Source organism: Chelon labrosus, assembly GCF_963514085.1.
Source record: "Chelon labrosus genome assembly, chromosome: 20".
NCBI lineage: Eukaryota > Metazoa > Chordata > Actinopteri > Mugiliformes > Mugilidae > Chelon > Chelon labrosus.
This window is the reverse complement of record NC_140353.1, coordinates 18397415-18418011: the sequence shown is the minus strand read 5'-3', so window position 1 is coordinate 18418011 and position 20597 is coordinate 18397415. Positions and strand designations below refer to the sequence as shown.

The 20597-nt window shown below is 41.9% G+C and overlaps 1 protein-coding gene across 6 annotated transcripts in view; it reads left to right on the top strand.

Annotated features, from left to right (window-relative positions):
- The first annotated feature begins 220 nt into the window (after positions 1 to 220).
- Positions 221 to 20597, top strand: part of kiaa1109 (KIAA1109) — a 75319-nt gene continuing 54942 nt past the window's right edge. For all 6 annotated transcript variants that reach the window (XM_084568657.1, XM_084568653.1, XM_084568655.1 and 3 more), the window contains exons 1-23: positions 221 to 677; positions 3363 to 3498; positions 4362 to 4478; positions 5730 to 5808; positions 5914 to 5978; positions 6176 to 6350; positions 6810 to 6891; positions 7567 to 7760; positions 8800 to 8879; positions 9126 to 9276; positions 10161 to 10317; positions 10758 to 10836; positions 12710 to 12801; positions 12976 to 13093; positions 13208 to 13363; positions 14062 to 14159; positions 14407 to 14591; positions 16832 to 16938; positions 17039 to 17271; positions 17418 to 17636; positions 17818 to 17955; positions 19770 to 19946; positions 20306 to 20434. In XM_084568657.1, coding sequence (XP_084424783.1) covers positions 3393 to 3498; positions 4362 to 4478; positions 5730 to 5808; positions 5914 to 5978; positions 6176 to 6350; positions 6810 to 6891; positions 7567 to 7760; positions 8800 to 8879; positions 9126 to 9276; positions 10161 to 10317; positions 10758 to 10836; positions 12710 to 12801; positions 12976 to 13093; positions 13208 to 13363; positions 14062 to 14159; positions 14407 to 14591; positions 16832 to 16938; positions 17039 to 17271; positions 17418 to 17636; positions 17818 to 17955; positions 19770 to 19946; positions 20306 to 20434 — 2937 coding nt within the window. In that variant the 5' untranslated portion in view covers positions 221 to 677; positions 3363 to 3392. The remainder of the gene's footprint in view (positions 678 to 3362; positions 3499 to 4361; positions 4479 to 5729; positions 5809 to 5913; positions 5979 to 6175; positions 6351 to 6809; positions 6892 to 7566; positions 7761 to 8799; positions 8880 to 9125; positions 9277 to 10160; positions 10318 to 10757; positions 10837 to 12709; positions 12802 to 12975; positions 13094 to 13207; positions 13364 to 14061; positions 14160 to 14406; positions 14592 to 16831; positions 16939 to 17038; positions 17272 to 17417; positions 17637 to 17817; positions 17956 to 19769; positions 19947 to 20305; positions 20435 to 20597) is intronic.

Sequence of the window (20597 nt, the reverse complement as noted above, 5' to 3'; positions counted from 1 at the left end):
AAGATTTAAATGGAATATGTGCAACAGGCTGAATGTTAGGTGTTGATTTTATTGGTGTGACAAGCCTACGCCTAAATGTTACACTTTCTCTTTCAGTATGATGGCGGGATAGCAATAAAAGCTTCTCTTGAATAGGCAAAATGAAAGGATGTAGTATCAGTTGACAGTGCATTTATGACTGATTACGAGAAGAAGCCCTACCCCTAATTTAGAAAGAAATCACTCTGTAGCACAATCCCAGAATTAGGAAATATATATCAGCATGTTCAGGTGAAAAAATCTGATCTACACTAAATAAGAAATAATGAAACCCCTCTTATATATCGCCTGGGTCCTGTTGATCATGCTGTGGGTTGTAGAATCAAAACACCACGGCTCACATCCCACTGCTATAAAAACAATCCTGCTGATAGGTGCAAATAGCTGTCTGTCAGACGCGTGCGTGGCCTCACCCCCGCTGTCCTCTGATTGGTCAGCATCTGACTTGCTATTCCCTTCCCATTGGTCCATCTCGCGGCTGCTTTGGACAGAACAGGAAGAGATGTTAACTGGCCGTCTGCCAGGTAAATATTAAACAGAGGATGCTAGCGGTGCCCATGTCCGACACGACCAAAGGGCAGCAACTCCTGAATAACCGGAGCAAAGATGATACCGCATGCTTTATCGAGGATATTAAGGTATTTTACAAACACCCGCTGGCTTGTTTTTCTAATTTGAAAAAGGAGAAGTTACAGGGCGCGGCCTGCTGTTAGTAGCTTGCTAGCTAACCTCACCTAGCTAACGTTATGATATTTAGCGGCTAGCTTAACAACTGTATGGACCACAAGCGAAAGCGCCATTAGTCGAGAAGCAGACTGGCTTCACCGGACGGGTCAGCAGGCTCTTTTAGTATTGTTACAAATGCCTAGACCCGGAATACGTTACTTAGTTAGGCAACAGTTCGGCTTTGTTGCTTGTGCAGAGGATAATGCACTGGAAATTGCTCCAGACCCAGGATTAGCTAGGTGTGTGCTTGGGTTTCTGGTATGACTCTGGATTCCAGGTTACATCTGAGGTCAAGTGAATTGTGAATCTGCAAATCGACACCTGCGCCGTTGAACTTCAGCATACCATATAGCCTTATGTCTAAACAGAGAACTCTGTAGTTGATAGTTTTGCCAGCCCAATATTATAAACAAAGCAAAACAATCAAGAAAGCATCGGTAGCTTACTGTTCCCCCTCCATTCAAGTCGCCTTTTGAACGTTAAGCAATGTGCAACACACAAACAGAGTACACATGATGTATTTGAATTAAATGTTCAAACTGCTGCTCTGCGACTGACATGGCATGGTGTGTATTTTGTTGATAAACGAGGTCACAATCAAGTTAATGCCCACATTGTCGGTGCGGTCTAAGCAGGGTTTAATCTGTCAGTCATCTTTGCAACAGACCCGCATTGACTCACAGTACATGCAGATCACTTTGCAATGCTGTTTTTCGCAGCACCACGCCATATCTTGATGGTTACTTTCTGTATCTGTGTCGTGGACAAGTATGCAGCGGTTGTCAGGCTTTCATTTGACACAACTTGACGGTCCAGTGTGTTTCCCTGTCCCTCCATGTCTGTAAGTGTATTATAAACAATAAGATCCTAATACTGTCCTCATTTAGCTTTGTCTATGGTGTGAAACTCCTATTGGGAGAGTTGTTGACAGGTTAAGAATGGATCGGTTTAGACTTCAGCTGACAGCGTTATTCCCTGGCCTTAAGCCCAAATTTGTAAAGCAAAGCTTAAAAAAACATACTAACGGATAGGTTAGCAATAACTGTGGTGAGTCACTGACAGCGCTGATCTTATGGTGATTGAAACACAATGTGCTCCCATCTCATAACCTCAAACCCAGGACTTGTCTTACCGGAATATCAGAGCTGTGGAGTGAGTCACAGTTAGGCAGTGACTTGTGACACTTGTCACTTTCGAATTGATTTCATTCACAGTTCTAGTTCTTTAGTGTTGACTCATAAATGAACATTTATCTCCTTTGTAATTTGCCGTAGTAAACAAGCTCAACAGCCATGGCCAGAATTGGATTAGCACGTAGTAGGCGTTAAGTCTTCTGTGAGATCCAGATTTTCCAATAAACTACATAATGTAAACTCTGACAGGTGGACATTTTGTCTTTTAAATGCAGTGTCTGTTTACGAGACACATTTTGAAACAGTTGTTTCTGTAAGAGAAAATAACCAACGTCGGCGTGGATTAGATGAGGATTTGTGTTTGTGTGTAAGTCTGTTTGTGCCCTCAACAGTATTCCAGCTTTTAACTCCTAAGCATGGGCTGAGATCACTGTATAAACTTGTAAGCGCACACGCGTGCACGCACACACACCTGTACCGTACCAGCCCACGGCCACACACAAACACTAATCCTTCACATAGAGGGCAAAGTTCACATCGCCACAAGCAGCCAATGATATGAAAAGTAGGTGCACATATAGCTAATTATGATTGCTAGTGTGTTCTTGATACTGCAGCAAATCTGAACTCAGGGACTGTACAATTGGATTTAATTATAGCACGGGGCATCGCTACTGGTTTCCTGATTCAGTTCTGATTCATAAGGTCTCCGTTGATTGGATTCAATCCAGTATCAATTAATTTAGGGATATTTTCAGTTTCAAAACATTTTAGCTCAGTAAGGAAAGAGATTTTCACAAAACTAAAGTCATTGTTTCAGAGATTTGTGGTATTTCCACAATATGTAGTTTTATTTTGTTTTTCCATCACTTACTTTACTTGCTTAATCATCAATCAACAATTTATAAAAGTACAATACATTATATTTAAAATAATGAACGATCTTTTTACCATCAGGTCTTCATCTAGGTAGTCCGTTTCTATTACATTTGTAAACAGATGCAGCAGATTTTCATCAGCATAGTGTTACTGAACATGACTCAGCACTGATCCTGCAGACATGGACTTTGTCTTTAAAGTAAAACACAGTGAGACTTAAGTTGTCACAAGGCTTTTTTAAGCATTTCAAAAGCATTTTCAGATTAGAGGATGGGGGTGAATTTAAGCAGCCTCAACATTGCTTAAGATTTGTGTCACTTTTGCAACTTAGAATAACTGGCCTTTTCCAAGTTATATTTCATAGAAACACCTCAGTTATTTTTATCTGTGTGAATAATGGCAATGTGTTCTTATTTGTTTAATCTGCCACTGTTTTGATTTAAGTATTTTGTTCTTTTGGCTGTGTTATCCTGGAGAATCTGGGATACGCAGCACTCAATGGTGCATTTTCAAAATTCATGTAAAATGCCTCTTTGTCTTTCTGTGCTGGGATGTACATGCAAATCTGACATTTGGCTGTTTCAGTTTTAGACATCAGACTGAGAACCTGTAGCCATGGATGGCCATGCAGCCAAAAACAATGAAAGCACCTTCCCCAGCTATGTGGATCTGGATAAGTTTCTGAACCAGCACAACTCAAACTTCATCTGGCTCCTCGTTGGTGAGTCATCTGATTCTTGGCTATGGAGAGAATACGAATCAATGGATTACTGCCTCAGAAAAAAAGGCATTTTATTGAACTAGACTTGCAGTTCTTAACTGTGAAGTTTTACTACCTTGAATGCAGGAGTACAGGAGTAAAACAATTATTATCTATTTTCTTCTCACAAGTTCTATTCACTTTTTGACACAGCATAAATATGATAAAACTGCTTTTCGTATTGTGCCTAGTGGAGCTGCGCTCTCCAAGAAGGACAAATTAGAAAAACTGTTTTAATATTAATTTACAGTAAATCTATAATAATTGATTTTGATATATCAAATTATCTTAAGTAAAGCAGGATGAAACTGTTACATTACGTGTTTCAGATCTCATTCCATGAGTGATATTAATTAGTATTTGCTTTTAATCGTTCAGTACTGCTCGCTGTATCTCTACTTGATTGTGATTTAATTTAAAATATGACAAATGATTCTTCGCAGTTATTGCTTAGTTCAGGTGCAGCTCTCAGGAGGCCAACAATATTGCGTGGCTCTCAGAATGAAATTACCTTTGATTTTGTATGGCTGCAACTTGCAATAGAGATGAAGGAATACGCTATTACTGCATTTATGCCATCTGCATTGCTATTTTTCTTAAAGAATAAACGCGTTTTGTCACAGGGTTTCTCATCTGTTTGGTAACTGCTGCTGCAGTCGTTTCTCTTGCCGACGTGTCTTGTCATATCATGTAAAGCAGCATTTGGCGCACTGGTCTGATGGGACCAATCACAGATTGTTAAATCTAATAAATAATGAGGTGTTGCACATGTGTAATTTAAAAAATTCATTTCACAGACTAACACTGTGTTTTTCTCCTTCTAGCCACCATTCTGTCCTGTGGATGGATCATCTATTTAACTTATTACAACTCGCGCAACATTGGCCTCATCCTCACCCTCATCATCAACAGACTCTACAAGGATGGCTACATCCACATCGGTGTGTGTTCATTGGGAGCTCTGTCGCAGCAGTGATGAATATGGAAGGGGAAGGCCGCCAAAGCTTTCAGTTAGAGGCGTTAACTCCGTCTGCTGAATATTTCATGACGAGCCAGGTTCTCTCAGTGATTATCTCCGCACAGTCTCAACAGCAAAGTGCAGCCAACGCCAGATTGAATTTCTGTTGCTAAATGACACAGGAATTAATTTACGAAGCCCCTAGAGGCCACAAATCCAAGTGTAACGATTATTTTTTAGCATGTGATTAGCTTCTTGCAAAAACCTATCAATTTCCCTGCTAAGGAGGACTTCCTGTCAGTTGCTTCTTTCCTCTATAACAGACCTGTACATAGCAAAAAAAAAAAAATCAACATCTCATGATTACTTCGAACATATTGCACTTTTCTCACTGCGATGTGCGTTAACAGATACTGGTTGCGTAAACAGGAAGTGCAAAACGATTACAGAGGCAGGATTAAACGTTTATGAGGAAGGCTAAGCTGAAGTCTCTTTGCCAACATGTGTCACTACAAAGAAAACAGTCACCTTTGTGTCCTCTTATCTATTTTTTAAACTGCGTTCATTTTTGCAATTCAAACGGGCAGCCGCTCAACAGCGAAACTTTCTTTCCCCGACACAGTCGTGTTAAGCAGGCTTGAACAGGCCTCAACAGGTGTCATTTCATTGCATCAGAATAAGCAGGATGTGAGAGGGTTTCCGTGTAAGTTCACAAAAAGCCAAAACAAGAATGACACTCCTTTTCCCAAGTGTTCTATTTTCAGTCTTTCAGCAGGAAAAAAAGCCCACAAACATGAGGAGGTGTCAGCATGAACCCCTCGCACGCCGTCACTCTGTTGGGAATAAGTAATTGAAACTGAGAAAGACGCGTTATGAGCCAAAAGAGATTAATGATGGAAAATCATGTTCGTCTTCACGTTCATCTTTCTTGCTCCGTGACGGCCTTTGACCTGCTCGTTGAATTGGATCCTAATTAAGATTGTTTTTTCTCCTCCCTCTCTCTGACATGAATGACACGGCGTGATTAAATATCCCAGCGACACTCAGGCTGTTGTTATTTTTACCAGAGCTTGCGTAACCACATTAATTACATCTTTTGTTTATTATTTTAATTAGCTAGTTTGCATTTAATTGAAATCCGAGCAGGTTTGTACTTGCTTTGGGAGAGGTGTGATACTGTTGCTTGTTGTTATATCATAACTGAAATATATTAACCCCCCCCCCCCTTCCACAGGCTCCTTCTCCTTCTCTGTGCTGTCAGGAAAAGTCATGTTCAGAGATGTCTACTTCATCAACCAAGACATGTCTATCAGGTAATCTGACCTGTGCTTCATTGTTTACCTCTCCTCCATCCATCCCTCTATCTCTAGCATCTCATGGCTTTCTCACTGATTGATCTTTTTTTGTCCATGTTACAGGATACAGGATGGCTTCCTCATATTTCGTTGGTGGAAAATGTACAACCCAAAACAGAAACAGCATGGTGAGTGGAGTGATAAATGTTTACAGAGAAACACATTAAAGATGAAACTCAGACAAAATATCAAATAAATTGACCTATGTAAGTATTTTGTGTTGTAAAGACCTTGACCTGTTTCAGACTCAAGATTGAGCTTTTTAAATGAACCAGTGGTGAGAGGAAGCATTGATATGAGTTCTGTCTGTGACTCATTTCACCAGATCCCAAGGCAGAGACCAGGCTTTACGTGACAGTCAACGGCTTTGAGTTTCACGTCTACAACCGGACCGACCTCTACACCCGGCTGCAGGAGACCTTCGGACTGGAACCGACGCTCCTTACGCCCAAAAAGGACAAAGAGAAGGGTAGAGAGGATAGAAACAAGACCTTGGAAAGGTACCATCAATGCCTCATCAACAACTTTCCCTCGTATTCATCGTTCGTCGATAAGCATTTACAGAACCTTTCTCGTGTAGTTATTTTATTACAAGGTGATAAAAATGTCCCGGGCTACATTGCCATTTTTTTGCTGCAACATTTTGTCATCTTAACATGCATCCTGAAATGACTGACATCGATAATTAGTCAGTCAATAGATTCTTAATTAAGAAAATAGTCTCCTCAACAAATGTGGTGCTTTGTCTTGTTCTTCAGCTCAGCAGCACAGAGGCGACTGGATGAGCATATTCAGAGCTGTGGCTGGGAATATAAATTGCTGCCGAAAAAGCTGCATAATCGCACTCTCTTTGCATGAGGGGTGCAGACACAGAGCTATTGTCATTCCTGACAGCCAAGTTAATTGTACTGACTGGAAATGCAGCACTGTTAAACTGCCTTCTTCTGGTCCTCTTATAGTGTGGACATCAAAGCAGAAAGTCCAGACCCCACGTCGTCTTGGCGTTCCCTCATCCCCGTCATCAAAGTCAACATCAGCACCGTAAGTACCTCGGAAATTTGTCAAAAAAAGGGCATGGAATTGGTCAGGGGATCAAAGACCTACACCAGACCAGGCACCCCCACCCCATAGCAATGACACTCCTTGATGGCAGCAGTCAGAACAGCACAAGGTGTTGACCTGGCCTCCAAATTCACTAGATCTCAAACTGATCAAGCATCTGTGGGATGATCCACAGAGGCCCCTCCCCTCAACCCATAGGACCCAAAGCCCCCCACTAACAACATTCTGTTGCCAGACAATTTGGCAGCCTACCTGTCCATACAAAGTATGGCGAGCTTTGAGTCCTTCATGTAGCCAAAGCAGATTTTTGCAGAGTTTTGTCCACCTCAGTCACGCTTCACTGACACTGACATATGGTAGACTCTTTTTATAACTCGGCTTTCCTTTATCTTGGCTGTATTTGCAGTGTAGGCAGTTCTTGCTAATGCTGGAATAACAACTTTTGCTGTAGAATTCACTGCCGTTGAAGAATGCTTTGCCTCATTGTAATGGACACTCACATCTGTACTAGAACAGCCAATAGGAATGCCTTTTCTGTGAAAAGACCTGTTTATTGGTTATGGACTAGATTTTCTAAAGGCTAGAAACAGAGCTGAGAGGAGTCTGTTTTCCTCTCAGACATCTTGAGTTACATGTACTTTTGCTCTCTCGTAGGGTCGTTTGGCATTTGGGAACCACTACCTACCCCAGACTCTGTGCGTGAACTTTGAAGATGCTTTCCTGACGTACGCCACCAAACCCCCATCCAGCCACCTGGACCAGTACATGCACATCGTCAAAGGCTCACTGGAGAACGTGCGCGTCATGCTGGTTCCCAGTCCACGCTACTTGGGCATGCAGAATGATGAGTAAGCAGGAGTCTCTTCATTCATATAAAACTTTGACCAAAGCTATTTACCAACAGTCTGTAAACATTTATTTAACCAAAGCGAATTGAAACTTGTAAACATAATTCTTCAACTTATTTTCTGAACAGTTTGGCTGAAAAATATGAACTTATGACTCTTAAGAATGAGAATAGATAATTCCGTGCATATTATGTCTCCAACATTAGTTAATTTTTTTCCCATTTAGTCTCGACTCATATAATACTGGATATTGTGGAGTGTTTTTGTAGAACTTTATGTTGCAACAGTGAAGCTGACATTTGGCGTTTCATTTAATAAATGTCATCATCCCATCACTGTGTTGTATTAGACATTTGAGTGAAATCTTGTCATGCAATTGACCTTTGACCACCAAATTGTAATCAATCCATCCCTGAATGTTTGTGCCAAATTTAAAGTAATTCTCTTTAAGCCAATCCTGAGTTATGTTCCCAAGAAGGGACGGATGTACATACACAAGGACTAACGCACATCCTGAAAATTCACTGATGTGGAGGCTTATAAATGTCAGTTTTACTGGGGGCAGCTTTATCTGTTTGGTGTAAAAAGTAGGAGTAAACCATTATTTAGACTGAATAAATGAGTAAAACGACAAACAGGAAAGTAAGTGTTAACTCTCACTGATTAAAAAAATCACTCTTCATAAAAACTTGGCAACAGCCGCCTTTGTAAAAGCCACCAATGATTTCAACCTCACACAGTCCTTGACACATACTGAAGTTTTATTAGAATGTCCTCTAAGGTGAAGCAGAGATATGTACAGAGCGTCCTCATGCCAGAATCAAGCTTCGGGGCGGACTGTATATTTAATTTGTGCTTTGGCACGCTTTAGGGGAATAAGTTCAGACACCTATTGATTGCATTTACTCTTGACAAAATAGTCAGAGCTCTCACTTTGCCTGCTGCGACCCTACTCGTAGCAATCTGGAAGAGGCTACGGCGTTCGTAGCCTCTGCGTGAAACCTGTGCTTTGCTTCTAAACTGTGACCTTCTCATTTAGACCTCCCAGACTGATGGGTGAAGGCTTTGTGGTGATGCAGTCCAATGATGTTGACATCTACTACTACCAGGATGAACCCGGTATGCTCATGCCTGCACACTTACACTGAGAAAACTCCAAGACAAAGAAATCCACTGCAGACCTAATTTTCTTTCAAGTAACACTGATAATTTATTATAATTTCTGACATACTGTACAATTGATTGCAGATAAGAATGAGTATCAAGGAGTGCCAACCAGCAATCCATCTAATAAAGCTGTATCATGGTTGTTTTTCTACACTTGCGTCCTCCTTTTGGTTTTAACACGGGCTTGTGTGTGGACAGGTCTTGTCCCTGTGGAGCAGGAGAACGGGGAGGAGGTGGAGACGTGCAGCGAAGACGATAAGCTCCAGGACCTGCCGCCGTGTTGGGGTCTGGACATTGTCTGTGGAAAAGGAACTGACTTTAATTACGGGCCCTGGGCAGATCGCCAGAGGTGATTGAATAGTCTGTATTTATCAGAGGAAAAAGATAGGAATCTTGTTAATCTTATCATAGTGCTGTGCTTTTGTTGATTTATACCACTGATATACTGATAAGTTACTGCCACATCCCTTGTGGAGTTGTCCAGGATGGTCTTTAGAGAGAGTTCAACTCCACCCCTAGAACAATAATGGCCTTGCGGATCAGTATGTGGAGTTTGTTTGCCACTCTCAGCCTGCTGCCCTGGCATGCAGCGGCACACAGGAGGGCACTGGCCACCACAGACTGATCCTAAGCATTGTACGTCATATGTTGAAGGACCTGTTTTCTTAGAAAGTAGAGTCAGCTCTGGCACTTTCAGTCCAGTTTATTGCCTGTGTGCACTCCCAGATACTTAAATCGCGTCACCTTCTTCAACTTGGCTCCTTTTGCGTTGTCAAAGGTTCTTTCACCTGTAGCATCGCTACAACTCACTGTGATCTCTTGTCGCCAAATCACTGCTAGTCTCTTCCTGTGTGTATGGCCCTTTGTTTTCTACGGTTGTTCAGTCGTGTTGCTGTTGGCATTGTCACCTGTCATATTTTGGATTGAATTGGATGTATTCGAGAAGCTGATGTTTTGAGCTCGAATGGAAAAAAAGAAGTGAAATCCAATTATTCAAAACAGTAGGCCCCAAAGAACAGCAGCTAAAAGGCTGTAAATCATGCAAAGATATACCAGTAAATACTCTAAGCCTTGAAATGTATATAATATTGTACGCCCTCCCCATAACACTCTCAAAAAGTAAGCTGTTTACTTTCAGTGGAGTAAGGAAGCAAATCCTCCCCTCATATCTTTGCATTTACTTATACACGGTTTTAGATTTGGGCTTTACAATTCTAATCTTTCTTTTCTCAGGGACTGCCTGTGGAAGTTCTTCCTGCCTGCCGACTACCAGGCTATGAAAGTAACCGAGGTCGCCCAGCCAGGAAAGCCCAGGCAGATCCAGGCCTTCGAGCTCCGCATGAACATCATTGCTGACGCCACCATCGATCTGCTTTTCACCAAAAACAGGGTGACTGTTGCTCTCTCTGCTGTGTGCTTTCTCCCCTTCTCTCTTTTTTTTCCTCTCTTCGCCAGCCTCTTTGATCTTTCTTCCTCTCCCTGCTGCTCTCCTCGTCTTTGTCTTTATTCCTCACCATGTTTTAGCTATTGATATTGGTTCATGTTTTATGCTTTTTCAAATTTTCTTCCTTGAGCGGTGCAGGCAGGGATTTTCACAGTATGTGAAGTGAATACTAAATAACAACATTAATGCATGTTGAATAAAAACAGAAAATGGCTCCAGTCAGGAAAAATTGTCATTTTATTTCTCCTTTTGAACATATTTTTGTTCGGATTAGGTGACATTCTTTTATTTTTGGGTTGTGAAGCACTCTCTGATAATTTGACAGCATGTGTGATGTTTCTGTTTGCCTCCTCTCTCCTCTGCTCCGTCTTTATCCCTGTTACTAGGAAACCAATGCCATCCATGTGAATGTAGGCGCGGGCTCTTACCTGGAAGTCAACATCCCCATGACTGTGGGAGAGAACGGTGAGTGTGTGTTCCACTGAAATGAGACCAGACGACCAAAATGTCAGCGCTCAGTTTTTTCATCTTCTGGTGATAGTTGCTTGAATAATAGCTCAACTGCAAAAAAAAAAAGTGTGTCAGAAAGTGTTAATTGCAAAGTACTGTGACTGAATTTTTAAACACTTGTTTCTATTGATATGTAACATAGAATTTCTTTACATAAAAGCCTTTGCCAAATGGGTTCACACAATGCTGTATAAGCTAAGTGTGACAGGTAAAGCTTTCTGTGGTAATATTTCTGCAATGAATGGCAATGAATTTTACATCAACAGTTTACATGAATGTTTGCCCAAACAGAGTAGCCTACAGCAACTAGGTATATGGCAGAGCTTATGGTGTTACTAATGTAACTTGGGTTCTATGAATTCACCGTATTTAGCAGCCAGGAAGAATGAAACAGAACGTAGGCATCTAAGAAATGTTTCTGATTAAAAAATTATCTTATTTAGTGGAAGAATTACAGTCTGAAAAAAAAAACAGTCTACAGTGATGACAAATACAGATTATTTTTAGTGAGGTATTTTTTTTTTTCGGTTGGAGAGCATTGAAAGAAGAGAAGGGAATGAAGGAATGTCGACGTCATACGTAAAGATAATCTGTCAACTGTGTTTTTGTAGTTACTCTTACTGCCTGAAGGAGGAGACAGAGAATACCGCGCTGTAGCTTTAATTGGGATTTACTTGAAGTTTGTAGTGTTTTGCAGTTACAGTTTAATCCCTGTAACTAGAGGGATCACAGTAAGAACCTGTTTAAGACTGACCACTGCAAACTGTCCAGGGTTCATTAAATTTACATTTAATTTAGGGGCTGAACTTAATTTTAGTTGAAATATGAATATCTTTGGTACCAGAGAGTGCCCAGTATGAATTTGCCATTGGACATTGGGACACATTATTGCATATTATTGATATACGTTGCGAAAGAAAATTCTGTCCGAGTGGATTTCATATTGCCTAAAGCTCTTTGGCTCCAGCTTCCTCCCACCGTCCAAAGACATGCTCATTAGGTTCATTGATGATTCTAAATTGGCCGTAGGTGTGAATGTGAGTGTGAATGGTTGTCTGGCTCTCCGTGTTAGCCCTGTGACAGGGTGTGTTACCAATGAATCTGTATTTGCAAATTTTTATTTTAACTTTGCACAAGTTTCTGCATGCAGTACATACTGTTCCTGTATTGAAGGGATAAAGTGAAAACGTGTATAACATGTAAATAGCTAAATTACTGATAAAATGATTGTATTAGCATTGTGCTGATATTTGGCATTTACTAGCTTTTCCCTTCAACACAAGAATGCATGCTGTGCATCGCTACTAGAATTATTTGTTTTTCTATGACACATAAATGCTGATTACCAGAAGCTCTTATTTATTTGTTGTATTACGGTGTGGCAATTGAATTATTTGACATGGAAATAAAAAATAAAAAAAAACACTCATATCCGATAACTTTAAATAGTTTGATAGCACTAACGTGGCTTTAAAACCAATGAATAACAAAAATGGTTCATATTACTCTGTGACTGTGGCTCTTCTACCCGAGCATGTTGGTGTAACGCTCTCCACACCTCAAGATCCAGTAAAACCATCTGAAATTACATTCAAAGCCGTATCTAAAATGTCAACGTGTCAACACCAATAGATTGTGAGAAAGTTGCAACAATTTGTCAGACTGAGCACAATTTTATCAGTCATCAGTCAGTGCTCTCCTCTGTTCCCAGAAATGTAGTTAACGTGAGCAGCTTTTCAAGTTTTGCTGCTAAATGACACTAATTCCTTGAACTTGTGTGCTGAGAATTGATTGCCCTGCTTTTTCTGCTCCTGCCTTCTGCCCTCAGGCTACTCTCCCACCATCAAAGGTCAGCTGCTTCACGTGGACACCACCAGCAGCATGCAGTACAGGACTCTTCTGGAGGCCGAGATGCTGGCTGTAAGCAGAGCACGGTTTTCACTCGACATTTCGGAGATATTTTGCAGATGTTCATTATGTGGCTTTATCGAGATGCAAAGGAAACACGGTGTCCACTGTGCATGTGTGCATATACATAGTGTGTGTGCCCTTCTAAAAGTAAAATAATCCTATCTGTCTTTTCCTTTACTTTAGTTCCACGTGATTGCCAGCTACCCCCGGGTATGGAACATGCCTCAGTCATGGCAGTGTGAGATAGAGGTGTACAAGGCCACCTACCACTTCATCTACGCCCAGAAAAACTTCTTCACTGGTGAGTCAAGATTGCAGTATTTGCCCATGTGTATTTTTGACTCTCCTTACAGTGTCAACAGCATCAGGATAGAACAATCACTCTTCCTTCTCTGTTTTTTTTTTCTTTTTTTAGATTTGATCCAGGACTGGGCGAGTGACAGCGCCCCCGACATTTACTCCTTCGTGCCCTATTCCTGGAAGTTCAAGATACTTTTCCACCAGTTTGAAATGATCTGGGCTGCCAACCAGCACAACTGGATTGACTGTTCAACCAAGCAGCAGGAGAATGGTGAGAAAGATGATCTACTGTACACACCAACTGAATTCCTGTAGTTAAATCAAACCAGTGCATCAAGATTAATGTTTTTACCCAAGACCTTGAGACTGAATGTTTTTACTGGCATCAAATTCAGCCGTTGATGCCAGTTAGATATTTAATCCGGTAAATAAATTAAAGGTGCTGTAAGTGAGACAAATTTGTTTAGGTCATAGAATATGCCCTTTTGAAGCACAGGCAATTCCACATTTATTCATGCAGATGCTCAATTTTTCACGTCTGCCACAGATTTCATTAACAGTGTGCAAATATGTTTTAGTCTGACTGCAAGTCACTGGTTCATTTAATGTGCAGCTACACTGACAATAAAGAAAAGACTGTTATTTCTTTATTGGATTAATACAAAAACGGCTAAATTCTTCTCCAGGGGTAAAGCATTCATCTTTGTATGATTTAAAACTAATCTGCTGCTAGAAGTGAAGACATTAAAAAGAAAAACAGCTTTGGTGTAAATGTGCAAAAAAAAAAAAAAGAACAAATTCCAGATGCAACCTTGAAGGGAACCAATAATCCCTCTTTTACAGTGGAACCTTCTGTCCATGCCAGGATGCTTTTAGTCTATTAAGTCATGATATATTATACAGTTGTATATACTCCTCTTAATCCTTGAGCAGGCCAGACTAATCTATTGCATTATTGATCTTCTATAGTGTACCTGGCAGCCTGCGGCGAGACGCTCAATATAGACTTCACTTTGCCTTTCAATGAGTTTGTTCCAACCACCTGCCATACCCGCTTCAGTCTGAAGGTGAGTGCTGCCTTAAGTGAATATGTTTTGCTCTGACAATAAAGTACTTGGTATTTGAGCGTAATTGCAAGTTTTTTTTCCTGTTTGGAAGACTACATGACTACATATACGGTATATTTTCATCCTGGTTGGACGGTGGTTTTTGAAACGCAGATGTATTTGCTCTGTGCTCACAAATGTCAGCGCTTTGACACTGTCTGTGAATACGTGTGGGTGCGTGAATGTATGCTTGCTTTGTCCTCCTCAGGCGGAAGATACAGACATGAGACTGTCCCTGCCAGAGTGTCACCCGAGCCGCTACCCCCTCCTCACCCTGGCCAAAGACTACCAGAACGTTAAGCTGCCCCCAGACATGTTCATGCCAGGGGAGCCTCAAGGAGCTCCCCCTCCGAAGCCCACCAAGTCCCGCTGGAGGAACATCACCCACGCGGAGTGAGTTAAACCTGGGATTTTTTTCTCTGTGGTTGTGGGCAAAAATTGAGTGCGATAACAAAGAGCAGGATGACTCACTGTTGTAACACTGACTCGCATGAATGCTTAGGTAGAAGAGAAACGTTACCAAGGTAGGAGGTGGTCATTTTTTAAAGTAAATGCGCCACTAACCTTCGTATTTCATGCTCAGCAGTTGCTGCCTGTGTTGTTTTTAAATGAGATGTAATAGACTTGTTTAATAGGGATGGTTTGACATTGTGAATGGTGCTCCTTTTAAACGTCTTGGCGCCGTTCATTCGAGATGAAGATACAGTTTTGTGCAAAGGGTCCGGCATCCCTGAGCAACTTTAATATATATGTATATTTTTTCAAGGTAAATAATACAATCCATGTGGCGTACAGACGTTAAAAAGATTTAGATGGTATTCATAAACTTAAAGTAATAATGATATGTTCATAGGTCAGTGCCTGCTCCTCTTGTCAGATATCAGCTTGTTTTTTCATTGCTCACAATGCTGCTTCCCTCACTTAACTCTGTTGCACCACTCGTGGGCTCCCAACGGCCCTTATTCATTATTTCCTGTCCCATTAATCTAAATGTCGTCTTAAATAATATACTCTTTTGCTTGCTTGTTTCTTTGTGTGTATATATCCATACCACAAAAATCATCCGTTACCGATTTTTTTTTTTCCATCTCTCTTTTTCTCGTTTACATACATATAAATGGTAAATGGCCTTGCTTTTATATAGCGCTTTTCTACCTATTGGTACTCAAAGCGCTTTTTACAGTCACGGACACATCTACCCATTCGCTCACACACATTCACACACCAGTGCCACACAAGCACACACCAGTGGCACGCACTGGGAGCAAGACAGGTTCAGTGTCTTGCTCAAGGACACTTCAGCATGTGGCACATTCCGGGGATCGAACTGCTAACCCTCTGGTTCGTGGACAACCCGCTCTACCTACTGAGCCACAGCCGCCCCTATAAGTGTGTCTGTTGTTTGTAATCAGTGCAAAGAAAAGGATACTGAAATAACTCTAAAGGGTTAACATTTGTCGCTCAGTGTATGTCACATAATACTATCCAAGAGTACTTTTTTTTTTTTTTTTTTTTATCCATCTCGGTTGAAACCCATCCCCTACACTGAAGCCTTCAGCTTGTATTTCTCCAAATAGTTGATGGTGGATTTTGAGGACTTCTCTCGATCATTTGCCAAGAGCTCTTCAACCTGATTGAAATCATTCTGGTTGGAGAGTCTAGCTTTGCTGTTTAAACGGATATTTAACACTGATGATATGCGTTCACGTGCCCCAAAACATTAATCACAGAGAAATGGTTTGATCAGAATACAAGGTATAATTACTTTCCTGTTGAATTATGAAAGGTTTACATCGACCCCTTCAGTTCAATTGAAAATTTCTCCCAGTCGGGCCAAACCCTTGTGACTGGGATGGGTACAGAAGGATTTATTTTTTCACTCTGCCTTTCTGTCCAGTAGTTGCACAGTTTTCTTGGGTTTTTCAGGAGAGTGTGTCAAGCTCTAGAATTATCATGGTTTTTAACAATCATTCCCAATATTATATCTTATTTTTTCTTAAATGTGTTAAATAAATAGTAACACTGCATTCATATTGAAGAAAGGAACATTTTCTGGTTGCTGCAGTTAAATGTGCTCTGTCCAGAGATGTATACAACTGTAAGGGATCCAAGCTATTTTCTTTCTGCTCAAGCTAATTATGTAATATCAGTCCTTTATGGTTTAGACTTCTTATTGTCATGTTATTATGTGTAGAAAGGTTCCGCATCCATCTTAGTCTGTATCCCTTCACTAAAGGCTTTTACCTCATGCAAGGTGCTACTCTAAAGGTCAGTTAAAGTGCAAACAGCTGCTGAAGAGCCTTTGCTTGGGTAGCACATGCAGTGTGCTCTCTGAACATGAAAACTCAACATCCAGATCATTCATTATGTATAGCCCGGAGCCAGACTACACCGATGTTGCACTCCGAGAGACCCACTTACCCCCCTGGGAGGTTACGATCGAATATGTTCTGGACCAGCGCACTATGCTGCAGAGAAATCGGCCGCGACCTGTTTGCTGTCTTTTGGCTCTACTGTATGTCCTCGGGTTGAACGGGCCATAAAGCGGATGATGAGCTGGAAAATCCACTTGAAATGATGATAAAGTATTATGAGTGTGTACTGAGCGAACACGTTTCTCGCCCTTGCATCAGAGCTGGCTGGGTGGATTGCTGGAGTGTGCCCAACTTCTTGCTCATCATTGACTACACCTGGCACCCCATCTATCCCCAGAAGGCTGATGAGCAGCTCAAACAGTCTTGTAAGCTTTTTTCTCACAATTCCAACCATATGACTGTTGAAGAAATTTGAAATCATTGCTTACATGATGTCATCTAACCTCGGTGTCAATTGCCGCCCAGTGTCTGAGATGGAGGAATCCATGCTGTCGGCTTTGCGGCCACCAGAACACACCTCAGGACCCCACAACGCGCCACCTCGCTACACCTCCACCTCCGCTGCGGGTACCCACAGTCGGGCACCCACTGACCCCTCAGAGCTGCCTCCTGACAGGCTTCACGTGGAGATGGAAATGTCCCCAGACTCTCAAATCATCCTCTATGGGCCTATGCTCCGAGCGCTGATCTCCATCAAGGTACGGAAATCCTTGACCCATTCTATAACCATTTCTTTGATCACTTTAACCCAATTTAATAATGAAGACGCTTAATGTGGATTTTAGTTAATAACATGAGCATCAGATAAGCCTCATTTGGGACCTCCCTTTGATTGTTCCCACAGGAAAACTATTTTGGCGAGGATGACATGTACACAGACTTTGAGGAGGCCGTGTCCAGCCCCGTGTTGTCCACCGCCACCTCCTCGGGCCTCGGCTGGTCTCCTCTGGGAATGGAGGACAGCGAACAGAAGGACAAATCAAACATCCATCCGCTGGACCTGCGGCCCTGGGACATCACTGTTCTCATCAACCTCTACAAAGTCCATGGCCGACTGCCAATGGTAAGACTAATGACTGCCAGCAGTTTAGTTTAATGGTTTCATTTAAAAAGAGAGAGGGAGTGGCGTTGGAGCGCGACAAATGGCGTATGATAGAACATTAGGAAACATTCCATCAATGCAGTGTTAAATAAAAAATAAAAATGTTGTGGAGAAAAAATGTTTCTTTCTCTGGGGCCTCCAGCACTGCAGCAGCGAGGGTCCTGAAGGTCCATCTGGCTTCCTGGAGCGGCTGTGCTTTGAGATGAAGAAGGGTTACAAAGAGACGAAGCTTCAGCTGCTCCTATCCCCCATGCACATCTTCGTCAGTGACAACTACCAGGTATTATACAATACTACACAGCTGTCTGGTGGTGCTCATTACGGCTCCACGCAGCGCGAACGGTATTTAAATATATATTTTATTTATATGAAAACTGAAATTAAGTGTGTGTCCTGTCACTTATTAGAAGTGAAAATGTGACTGAGGTTACGCGTTGCTTTTAGTTATACACAGAAAACTTTATACAAGGAGACATACACAGATGGTGTGGACAGGACTGTTATATAAATGATAAAGGTTTGTGTGTAGGTCCCAGCACGATAAAAAAAAAATAGCAGTTTTGAGATTTTTTTTGCATTTGCATTAGGTTAAAAATAGCAAAGCAGTCCAAACAAAATGTAATTGGAGTCTGATAGTCTATTGTAGAGGTAGGTGATTTGCTGTTGGAGGGGGGGATTGTCTCCGTCTGTGGTAGGGATGTCCTGATTAAGGTTTTTTTTTTTTTTTGCCTTCCGATCCGATACCGATCTTTAAATTAACAAAATATCCTCCCCTGGAGATTCATAATGGATTTTCTTATCTTCCTTCATCGCGTATGCACCATGCGACTGTATAAAATCCAAACAATAGGGCTGTCAATGTAGCGAGGAGATGGTAGCTCATACCTTGGCTCCAGAAGCTCCAACACACCCAACAGATGGTGAAAACTTCCAACGCCATAAACTCTGTGACCCTCTCTGGAGTATTTTTCTCCTTGATGCTGTCTAGAGGAAACTTTTCTTTCGATGCAGCTTTCAGTGGTTGTTGTTGTTGTTGTTGCTGCAGTGAAGCCTTTGTTTAGCCTTTGTACTTTGGACATATTCCATTTCTGTTTTTGGTGTTGAATCAAGTTGATAGTGTGGAATAATGCTACCACCTCGCCAAACATCCACACTATAAAATTTACAAATTTGTGTCTGTCTGATTTCATTTTCACCCCGCCTCTCGCCCAATGACAGCTGGGATAGGCTCCAGCGGACCCCGCGACCCTTAACAGGAATAAGCGGTTACAGAAGATGGATGAATGAATGAATGATTTCATTTTCCAGAATAAAATACTTCCACACGGTGTTTCTTCTTCTTATTTGGCAGCTTTGACGCGAGCCAAAGAAGACAATGTTTTGACGCTACAGGGACATGGTGATGGATTTTGATAGACCTAAAATAAATAACTGCAGGCTTGATCAGGCTTGGCTGAAGCCAGTGGATCGGCCCTGATACCGACCTCCCGACACCGATCGGGACATCCCTAGTCTGTGGGAAAAAGCTGCTCCTATGTGTGGCTGTTTTGCTGTACAGCATTCTGTTGCGCCTACCAGAGGGGAGGAGTTGTGTGTGCAGGGTATGATTGATCTGCCTGTTTCCAGACTCTGGGCCTTTGTCCTGGATGGAGGGAGGCTGGAAACAATCATTTTTTTTTCTGCAGCCCTGGCTGTCTTATATGGCTTCACATGTTAATAGACTCGACAATAAGTACACAAACAATCCTTCTTAATCTTCAACTGAATACAAATGCTGACACAGTCCTCAGAAAATACCCTAAATAACGCCTGCAGTCACTGTTGCATAATGTGAAGCGGACAAGTTTGAATAAGCAGCCCTATATTGAATAACCACACAGAATCTCTAATCTATCTGGTGCTGAGTGATTAACTTTGACTAATCCCAGACCCAGAATGTGTTGTCTTCATCTCCTCCCTTCAGCTGCATAATAAGTACTTGCAGGGATATTATAGAAAGAACACACAGGTTACACTTTGAGAAAAGCTTATTATAAGCGTCAACAATTTTTGTGTGTGATATGAGCCGGTGTGAATCTGTTCTTTCGCCCACAGCGACCCACAGCGGACGGGGTGTTGAGGGACGGCCACCTGAGTCTGTCCGGCCTGCAGATGAGGGCCCATGCCATGTTCTCCGCTCAGGGTCTCCCCCTGGGCAGCGACACGCTGGAGTACGCCTGGCTCATCGACATGCAGGCCGGGGGGCTCACCGGCAGGGTCACTGTTCCACAGGTGTGTGGGTTTGTTTTATCAGCAGGGATTAAAGACTTGATTTGAAATGTGGAGGAGATAAATCTGTGCAGGATTAGATTATGATTACGTCATTTGATCTGCGGGCTATTTGACTGAGGTAAAGTACTTTACAAAATTAATCTTTTAAACCTTGGTAATATGAATCACCCGTATAATATTATCCCAAAAAGTAGCCAGGAGCAAAAACTACTTTTGCCAATAGTGAGATTAATTCTGAATTCGGTTTTACTTTGCCACTCTTTAAAGTTTCACACAATTACGTTATTCTTTTTACACTGATTTATTATCCTGTGCCTTTGTTAATTTAAAGTATTAACGTGTCTCTTTGTGATTATAAGGTGGCGAGTATGATCGAGTGGGGTGAGACTTTCTTTTTCCACGTGTTGTCCCGAGAGTTCCAGCTAGAACAACCCAAGCCGTCTGTCATCTGCCAGCACGGCGTTGACCGTCGCATATGTGACGCCAAGGTACGAACAGACCGTACATCGTGAAATGCTGCATGAAGCCCGAGCCTCAAATCTTCACACACTTCCTCTTTCGCCGCTCTAGCTGTCAAGCTCTGGTTTGCGCTAGTTAGCAGCTGCGCGTCGGAATCGCACGCTGGAAGCTGTTAAATTAGATCATTACGGC